Source organism: Polypterus senegalus, chromosome 8, assembly GCF_016835505.1.
Source record: "Polypterus senegalus isolate Bchr_013 chromosome 8, ASM1683550v1, whole genome shotgun sequence".
NCBI classification, from domain to species: domain Eukaryota; kingdom Metazoa; phylum Chordata; class Cladistia; order Polypteriformes; family Polypteridae; genus Polypterus; species Polypterus senegalus.
Genome location: NC_053161.1, coordinates 51610120 through 51620780, shown reverse-complemented (window position 1 = coordinate 51620780; position 10661 = coordinate 51610120). Strand labels below are relative to the sequence as shown.

General features: G+C 42.2%; 1 protein-coding gene across 1 annotated transcript; it reads right to left on the bottom strand.

Annotated features, from left to right (window-relative positions):
- Positions 1-7034: 7034 nt before the first annotated feature.
- LOC120533602 lies at positions 7035-8824 on the bottom strand. Its single transcript, XM_039760521.1, has 2 exons — positions 7738-8824; positions 7035-7614 (listed from the first exon to the last, which is right to left on the bottom strand). Exons 1-2 carry the CDS (start codon positions 8715-8717, stop codon positions 7599-7601), a joined length of 996 nt encoding a protein of 331 aa, XP_039616455.1. The 5' UTR covers positions 8718-8824; the 3' UTR covers positions 7035-7598.
- Between the last annotated feature and the right edge of the window lie 1837 nt (positions 8825-10661).

Sequence of the window (10661 nt, the reverse complement as noted above, 5' to 3'; positions counted from 1 at the left end):
AAAAAGATTTTAGATATTTGAAGAGATTTTCACAAAACAGTCCAAAACAGAACTGATCATTCAGAACTAAGATGGAGGTTTTAAGGGCTTGGGAAGGAAATTATGTCATCTAGTCCGGAACCGGAGGTGACGTCATCAGAGGCGCTGGAGCTGGAAGTGACGCCATCTGGTGAGATTTCCCGGGAATTGTCTGCAAGAAACTAAGAGAGACAGTCAGCACACCCTGCCACCCCCAGGTCTGGTGTAGTATTACAGTTCTCCTGGCCCTTTAGCCGTCTCCTAAATGCACGTGTGTGACAATATATACATACAATTATCCTTGTACCAAAACTCATGAATGCTCCAGTCCTTTATATAAAATGGTGTAGTATTTACATGTATTATGTTGTGGCAAACAGCTGGGGTCCCTACCCAGCCAGGACACCTGAAAGGACCAGGAGAGCGACAATACCACCCCAGGACTATGAGAGGGCAGCCTCCCTGGTTTGCAAGGGGGCCATGGAAGCAGAGCTGGGAAGCATTCGGTTCTCATTAAGTTAAAAGACACATCCTTTTGGGCAAACGGGTTTCTTATAGCTGGTTAGTTGAAAGGGGTTGGGCTAAGTGCCCTATAAATATATATATATATATATACAGTACAGGCCAAAAGTTTGGACACACCTCCTCATTCAGTGTGTTTTCTTTATTTTCATGACCATTTACATTGGTAGATTCTCACTGATATATTCTCACTATATATTCTGGCGCTGACTTTATATATTCAAGTTTTGATTTTAAATATTCCAACGCTGACTTTATATACTCAGGTTTTGACTTTATATATTCGGGAATGATTTTATATATTCAAGTTTTGACTTTATATATTCTGACTCCGACTTTATATATTCAGAAAATCAATGTATTTGCCTGTTTGGCACCCCATAATATATACAAGCGTAAGCAGTAATTAGGAAGATATGGGATCAACTGCCTTAACATACCTTTCCCTACTTGTAGCTCATGGTAATAAACATATTAAAAGTGTCTCTTTCACTAACAACAGCATTTCCTTGACTACAGGGTTCCTGTCTTTAAGCTTTTTATCTTTAATCAGATAAATAATCCAGTTACAGGACGTTGGCAGGGTAATATTTTGGCTTGGAATGAACATGCTTGTTTTTGTTGTGGTCAGCCTGGTTATGTCAATCGAGAATATTGTCTTTGACAGAAACAGTCTATGGAGGGCAGCATGGCAGAGCTTTGTTGTTCTGCCATTGCCATCAATATAGAGAAGGATGATGGGTTGTGCAGGACAGGAAGGGCACAATTTATTTGACTCTGGAAGTGATCTGTGTATGATCCAGGGAGAATGACTGCAAAAATTAAGCTGAAAGAGTACAGGTAGACGTATAGTGTTTCCATGGCAATGTAAAAAATATAAGACTGTACTACTTTAAATAAAGTTCAGGGGTAAAACTATGAAGACATCTTAGTTTAAATACAGATATTTAATATTTACATAGCATTTACATTGTATTATGCATTATAAGTAATCTTTAGTTTATTTAAAGTATATGCAAATATGTGCGTGTGTTATATAAAAATACTGTGCCACTTTAAGTAAGGGACTTGAGAATCTGGATTTTGGTGTCCGCAAGGGGTCCTGGGACCATTCCACCACAGACAGAGAGGGCTGACTGTACTTCCATAATGACATTTAGCCTCTTTGATTGCTTTTCTGAAGTTGTATCTGCATTTCTTATCTATTTCTTTATTGCTGTACTATGTGCCTTCAGTAAATTCCTGGTGTCACCATTTCACAGTTTCATGTTAAGAATATTGTTTTTGCAGACACACAGTTTTCCACACATTTTTTTAATGAATCCTGTTACAATGTTTGCATACTCATCCATATCTGACGAGGAGTGTCTAAACATGTCCCAGTCTCTGCTTATAAGCTGGCAGTAGGAGTACTGACAGGCGATACGTCATTCAGAGGTGGGGGCGACAAGCAACATAAAACCTTTCATTTAAAGGCAGAAAAACACATATACTGGATAGAATAGAGTGGAAAAGTAAAATTAAACTAAATATTAATGAACAGTATTGAAAATTCAAAATAAAAAATGTACTTACAAAGAAATATTTCTTGAATTTTATTTTACTAACTCTTTCAATACTATGTTGAAATTAAAGTGTTTTGCTTCATCACATTGTATGGGTAATATCGCCAGCCTGTTGAGCCTATGTTGGAGCATCTTTGACCTTAAACAACTTAAACTTTTTTCTTGTGTAGGTTGTAACCAGTAGGGGGCACCACTGAACCTGAAAAAACCCCAGACAGAATCCCACCCAAAGAAGTTTTTATTAACTCTTTTAGGGCTAATTTTTTTTTGTTTCTTATCTCCCAGGGCTGAATATTTTTCCAAAAACTAACATTTTTTAAAAAAGAACACAAAGCAATTGTGTAACATATCAAATCAACAAAAAATATTTACTTTTGACAAATATTACTGTCTTGCATGTTGTATGAGCCTGCATACTCTATGATTTCACATGCATATCACATAAATTTTACACAGCAAAATCCTAGAAAGTCAGATCTCACTCAAAGCAGCCAATTTCAGTCATTGCCACATTGCACTGCTTACAATACGTGTTGCTTTGGTGCCTACTTTTCAATTGTCTGTTGCTGCACTTTCTCACATATATTGTTAGTGTGTACAGTAGAGAGACAAGTCACCCTTTTGCCATCGTGCCATTCCACTGCCACCAAGTTTTCTGCCTGCATTAAAAACCGTATTGTCACCTCTTTTCATCTTCTGAAACTTTATGAACTTTATGCGTGGTATTATAGCCTGGCTCACCCCAAGGGATTTGCTTCTGTTTATTACAGAAGTGAATAAAACTTTGCAGCAGCACGTACCTATCACCATGCTGCATAACCTGTCCAAAGCCAACTGGGGACAAGGCACGTTTGGACCAATGCTCCCTGAAGTTATATCACCAGTTCTGTCCCATCTCTATTTTTCTATTTGTAATACCACAGCACGCTTCATCTCGTCTTTTGTTGTGGGTTTACACTTTGAAAAACGAAAATGCAATGGAAACGCAGCCCGCGATTAAAACAATTTCTCTGCCTACCTGTTTGTCTCGTCTGACGGTAGCTGAAAAGCAGCATCAGCAGAGAGCAGCCTGAAGTACAGCAGCTGGTGTTCTGTCGTGTCCAACAGCAAGCCATGCCGTCTTGTGAAGTCCAGCAGCTAGATCGGCTCTCAACGGATCAATGTCTGTGTATTTATCCCACGCGAACCTTGCCATAGATGCATTGGCTGCGCGAAGCACTCAACTGGCAGCAGATCCGCTGCCGTGGCATCGGCTGGTGTTTGATCTGCTGATGCTGGCTTCTCACTCTCTTGCTCGATCTCCTGATCACTGTCAATATAATCTGATTCTGAAAAATCAGAGTCCGGCTCTGCGATAATGTGCAAAACATTGTCTGCTGAGTGTTTTCTTTTCTGCACTCACTTCGCTCCCTTGTCACATGTCGATGCCATCTTGCCATTGTTTACATTTCGCAACTCATGCACACGCTAGGATTAGTTGCCGAGTCAACGAGTCTAGCATTCCTCCAAGCACAGAGGGAATGCCTGTGACGTGACAGTGAGATTTGTCGCCATTAACAGCTGATTATCGCCCTCTATCCCTGGATGTCGACTTTAGTCGACATTCGCCCTCAACCCCTCCTGTCTACAACATTAACTCTGCAGGTCATAATAAGAACAACCAAAGGAAACATCCCAGAAAACAATCCTCTTTCTTCACACTCATGCCATCAAGCTTCATCTACCACTTTCCGACTTTGCCTTTCGGTTAAGATGATGCAGCTCCTTTTATCTTTGACCCAGCAGCATTTCCATGGCTAGGACAAGGTATGTAGGAAGCACTTCCAGGTCACACAGGACTCCACCAAAGTATGTTGGGCCCTATCCCCGTGCAGCACCCTCTGGTGGCCCCCATGGAACCCAACAGAACTGTTTTCAGGAACTCCAATTCCCATGATATCCTGTGGGTATCCAATGGTGACCATAATCCTATGGAGAAGTAACAGTCTGTCACATTGTCTTTCTGTTCTCCTATCATCAGAACAGCAAACAGCATCATCTTTCGAGTGCCTCTGAGCAAGGCTCTCAGACTGACAGCACATGTCACACAGCAAATATGAGCCGCCCATTCCTTGTCTTGATCACCAATTTTGCAGCCGAAATACAGATGATAAGCTTTCTTCACAAGAGCAGTCATCCAACGTCTCTGAGGCACAAGTGTATATTCGCCACAGATATAGCAGAATGTATCATGGCTGTTACAACATTGACGAGACATATCACCCGACACCAAAACATCTATAGCATTAAGCATACTTACTGTTATATTGCTACAGATACTATACTTTACTATACTGATACTATACATACACACTGACTATCTACTGTATATACAGTAATCCCTCGCTATATCACGCTTCAACTTTCGCGGCTTCACTCTATCGTGAATGTAATTTTTCGCTGGTTCGCGGATTTCTGCGGACAATGGGTCTTTTAATTTATGGTACATGCTTCCTCAGTTTGTTTGCCCAGTTGATTTCATACAAAGGACGCTATTGGCGGATGGCTTAGAAGCTCCCCAATCAGAGCATGTATTACATATTAACTAAAACTCCTCAATGATATAACATATGCTTCCCGCGCGGTGCTTGATTGTTTGCTTTCCTCTCTCTCTCACCCTCTCTGACATTCTCTGTGCCTGACGGAGGGGGTGTGAGCAGAGGGGCTGTTTGCACAGAGGCTGTTTGCTTAGAAGATACGGACGCTTTTCTACAAAATGCCGTTTTATCGCGGTGCTTCGGTATTCTTAAAAGCACGTATTGATTTTTTGTTTGTTTGCTTTTCTTAGCGAGCGCTCTCTCTGACATTCTCTGCTCCTGACGGCGCTCCTTTTAAGAGAAGATATGTTTGCATTCTTTTAATTGTGAGACAGAACTGTCATCTCTGTCTTGTCATGGAGCACAGTTTAAACTTTTGACTAAAGGGTGTTATTTCATGTCTAGAGGGCTCTAATAATGTTAACAGTGTGGGAGAGTTTATAAGGGCTTAAAATATATAAAAATAACTACACAAACATATGGTTTCTACTTCGCGGCTTTTCACCTATCGAGGGGGGTTCTGGAACGCAACCCCCGCGATCGAGGAGGGATTACTATAAACCAAATGAGCAGGAGCGGTGTATGCAAGCCACCTTTATAGAATGCTGAGACAGTGTCAAGCTCGTTCAGACATGCCCAGGATGTCAACTTCCACAGAACAGCCTCCAACCTGGCCTGATTCCATGCCTTGACATGCCCAGGCTGCACAAACCGTTGTTGATATGTCACTTATGGGAGCAAAAATGTTTGGATACAAATATAGGAAAAAATCATTACAAAACTGAAACGGTACATGATGGGTAAATTTTGATGTGATATTCATAATCAGCACCCAAAAATCTATAAGAAACACCCAACAGTGTTCAAGAAGCAACAACTTTGTTGTGCAGTGTAAGTAAAATAGATCAAACAATAATAATCACAATGAGGGCTGTTATACACGTGCGCATGGGAGGCACTTGAAGGGCTCAAAAAGGCTCAATTCCAATGCACACCAGGGGCTGGCAGAGTGCACTGATCTTTCCTTTTTTCATAGCCAGACCAACGATGGGAAATTTCGTCTGGACTCAAAGACATCACTTCTGGTTCCAGCCCTGAGGATTCCACTTCCAGTTCCGGCCCCAATGACATCACTTCCCCTGCCTGGTATTAAAACCGCATGTTTGTCTGTCTGTACTGTTCTGTTTTGGAACTGAAGTCTTTTAAGACCTGTACCATTTTGAACCACAAACCTCCATTTTGGCAGGCTATCTCATGTATATTGGTGGCTGTCCACAAACCTTCCTCTGTGTTGTGTGAAATCCATTCACAGGGCTCAAAAATGGTGATTTCCATTACAGCATGGATGAAGATGGTTGCTTAGTTCTGCTATTGCTCCGCTTCTGCACTAGTTAATTGCTAACCATTTCTGTTTCCTCTTTTAACATTACACCAATTTGCAAAAATAAATTGCATTACCTAATGGAAACTTCAAGATGCAGAAGTCACTCTTAGGTTTTTAATTCTTTGGAAATCTCCAAAATATCCATCATTAAGGTAACCTTGCTAATATCAAAGCTGGAATGCTGACCAAACAACATCACATTATGCTTTCATTATTAAAGGAATTAAAACAGAAATCATATTGCTGAAAATTGTATTATCCAGTCAAGAAGACAGATCACGACTAGATAATATATGTCTAAGGTGCCAGTTTTTACTTGATTCAAGTTACATTTATAGTTGATAATGGGAAACATATTACTAGCATTTCATTGTGCATTCTGTATATGCAAAAGAATGTGTGAGGTGGTTTAGATGGACTAAGTTGCAAATGGTGAGGCTGTGTTCCCATGTGGTCACGTCTCTCCCTGGGTCATTACATAGTTGTAATGTATTTGCAATTTTTCAACACCTCTAGGTGTTCACATGCTGAGGCTATTTTACTGTGTCTTTTATTTGTTGAGAAGTAGGAAAGAGACATGGGGACAAGTGGAATATTGGTAGGGAGGAGCGGCATAGCAAGTAAAATTTGTGATTAAAAATGAGAGCTGGTCTCGGTACGACAGGCTGGTGTAAGAAATGCAGGTGAGATAAAGTCCAAACGACTGTAGACACGATCAGATGTCTGGCCACGGGAGGTGCCGCTATTGACTCCACAGTGATACAACTTTGTTTGTAAACTCCCCTTTCCAATATCGAGATAAGGATTAATCTCAAACACAATCTGAACTCTGAAAGTACTTTAATTCCTGTTGCTGTGATATTTCCGCAAGGACGCACAGCATTAATGGCTCAAATGATAAGAGAAAAGGACAAACTATTCTCCCAACGTGCAGCAAGTAAACAAAGGAACAAAAGACGTGCGAAGCCTGAACTTTCACCCGGAAATATGTAAGAAAAGTTTTACAAGTGTTTCTAATATATTGCCATTAGAGGTCGCAATTCAACCTGACAATGGACTTTCTGACATAGCCGCCCCCAAATTTGTTAGCACAAATTTGTACTTCAAGAAGAAAGTCACCATCACCCATCTGGTCTATATCCATCACAGTCTTCAACAGCTGGAAGCCTGACTAATTTTACTGTGGGTCGGACATACACTCGATCCTTCACCTGAATCTTCACTGTACGTATGCGACCATCAGGTCCTGGGTAGGTTTCAATGATTTTACCGCTTGGCCATGACGCTCTTGGGAGTTGCGCGTCAATAATCATGACTACCTCTCCAACCTTCAACTCATCACATTCAGTCTGCCATTTCTGACGGAGCTGTAGACCAGGTAAGTAATTCTTGACAAAATTACTCCAGAAGTGATCAGCTAAAATCTGACTGTGACGCCATCGCCGTCGTCCCAGCAAATCATCTGGAGGGTAAACTACCTGTGGTAGTGAAGCATCTCGCCGCCCCATGAGCAACAGATTCGGTGTTATTGGGTCAGGATCTGCCACATCTGAGGATACATAACCCAGGGGTTTGGAGTTCAAAATACCTCAACTTCTATAAGAACGGTAGCTATACGGCTTCAGTCACAACATTGGTTCCAAGAACTACTCGTAAGGCACTCTTCACTGACCTGATTTCCCGTTCCCAGGTCCCTCCAAAATGTGGACTACTTGGTGGGTTGAACTGAAATTTCACTTGTTGCTTAGCAAGTTGCTCCTGCAAGGAAGGTGCCATGGCAGTAATAGCTTCCTTTAACTCAGCTTCTCCTCCTCGAAAATTTGTACCTCTGTCAGACAGAAGTTCAGCAGGCTGGCCTCTTCTTGACACAAACCGACGGAAAGCCATGAGAAATGCATCAGTGTCTAAATTTTCAATTAAATCTAAATGAACACAACGAGTAGTCATACATTTGAATATAATTCCCCAACGTTTTTCCGTCCTCCGCCCAATTTTCACCGTAAAGGGACCAAAGCAATCAACCCCTGTGGACCAAAAGGGTGGCTTAAATAGCCGTAGTCGTGCTGGAGGTAGATCCGCCATCTTTGGAGCCTGAGTGGTGGCACGCCAACGCTGGCATTCCCTACATTGGTGCTGATGTCGTCTGATAGCCTCGCAACCCCTTAATATCCAATATTTTCGTCTTACCTCCGCAAACACCCGCTCTGGGCCTGGGTGCAAAAGTTTTTCATCATAGTTCTGAATGAGCAGTTTAGTTATTGGGTGACTTGGGTCCAGTACAATAGGATGGATGCCTTCCTCATTAAAACCCTCTATTCTTCTTAGTCGGCCACCAACTCGAATGAGACCCAATGTATGGTCGAATTCTGGTGATAATGTCCTCAAGCGACTGCTTAGAGGTATTTCCACTCCTGATTGAAGATTCTTGACTTCTACAGGGAAATTGCTCTGTTGAGCTCTTCTTAGGAGTTCAACTTCCGTCTCCCTCCAGGTTTCTGCTGAGGAATAAGCACTTGAATTCCCATCAGCCGCCCCATGAAGATCCTGGATGGTAGCCTTAACTAAATCATTCCAAGACTGGAAAAAACTGGGATCTGGAAGTCTAGTGTGCTGCTCCATTACAAGACTTCCACAAAAGGTGGCATTCCTCATTTCGGTGGAGTCCTCAGGTGGGCCGGTAATCAAGGAACATGGCCATTCGTTAATATTCTGTTTGAGAAAGGAAGGTCCATTCCTCCATCTGTTTAACTCACTAAGCTCCTTTAGGGTCATTACCCGGGTAATGTCATCAGCTGGATTATCTTTGGTTGTTATGTAATTCCAGTTGTCTAAATTGGTTAAGTTCTGTATTTCCGCTACTCTGGTGCCTACAAACACTTTATACTGACAGGATTCGGATTTCAGCCAAGTCAATACTGTAGTGGAATCACTCCACAAGAGTACCTGCCCTATAGGCAAGCTCAGCTCTGTGGTAAGTAGATGTGCTAACTGAGCACCAGTTAAAGCAGCACAAAGCTCTAGACGAGGCATTGAGATTTGCCGTTTGGGGGCTACCCTGGACCTAGCCATCACAAAGCTAACATGTATTCCCCCCTTTTCATCTTCAGTACGTAGATAAGCAACAGACCCATATAATCGCTCAGAGGCATCACAGAATACATGTAAGTCTCTCTTAGCCCCGGGAGTATCAGCACATGGTGGGATGTAGCAGCGAGGCAAGATTACATGCTTTATACCGCCTAGCTCCTCTACCCAGGTATGCCATCATTGCACAAGGATGTCAGGGGTATGTGTACAGCCACATTTCCAACAACACTCGTCATCTCTTATCCAGTTGGCAACCTGTTCAGCACTTAATTTCTTGAAGTCTGTGCAGGCATTCAAATAGTGCTCCTTGTTATTGCAGAATGGGCAATAAGGTTTGAGCTTTTCATTGGACGTTTTAAGTGAAGGAGAGGACTGAGGATTCGGTGGAAATGCAACTGGCTCAGCATTATAATAAATTGTGTTGGTAGGCTCTGTTCTCCGGACTGAGAGTGTATTCTCCTTTCTGCCATGCTTCAATGTCTCCCCCCGATACAGGGCAGCAGCTTGTTCCGAAATGCGTTTAGCACGGGACTTGGTTTGTAGCCAGACTGAAAGGTCCTGCAGTGTGTAGGTACAGTCTGCATTGGACTGTAATATTCCTTGAGAAAAGCAATATTCCACAAATCCATCACGATAACTAGGGGGCAATTTGCTCAAAAGCCGATCCACATGTGATCCACACCTCAATTCGTAACCACCTTCTCCTTCCAAAGCCTGAAGCATACCAACCAATGAATATACTGAAAGGGCAAAGTCCTCAAATGCTTCAGCATCCCCAAATTTTATAGGTGAAGCATTAAGTATTGTTCCTATTTCACTCTGAACTAGCTGCCTTGGTTGACCATATTTCTCTTTCAACGCTTGCAGGGAAATCGAATATGGATTTGGGCAATGCATATACGCTTTGGCCAATTTGTGTGCACCAGGAAATTTCAAACATCCAAGCAGCATTTGGAATTTGTACTGTTCAGTTAGATAGGGATGGCCATTTAAAAGACTGTCTAATCCCATTTTGAAAAGAGCAAAATCACACTCTCTTTGCCACTCTCAAAGCATGGCAGTTTCGGCTTAGGAATCCCACATGATGAAGCAATAAGCAAGTCCATCATATTGGGTGCGACTTGTACTGAAGGTGCATTGGCAGATGGCTTTGACAGGAAGGGTGATTCTGTAGGCATGTCAGAAATCGTAGGAGGGACATCCACCAGCTGGAAAGGCTGATGTACAAGTCGTGGACCCCCAGTCAGTTGGTGCCTGGAGTTTCCACTCTGCATATTGTTTGTTACATGTTGGATTGATGTATTAATTATAGGAAAACTAAAATCCTGGTGGTCTTGGGACATTATTGTTGCAGTAGGGACCCTGGGACTGCCATCCTTATTTCTGCCACTCAGGTCTAATGGATAGGACATGGTGAAGGGCTCTGCATTTACATTAAGCAAATCTTTAGTTGGTGCTGACAGATTTGAGAAGTGCTTGGGGATCTGGGGAACAGTAGGGGTCACAATC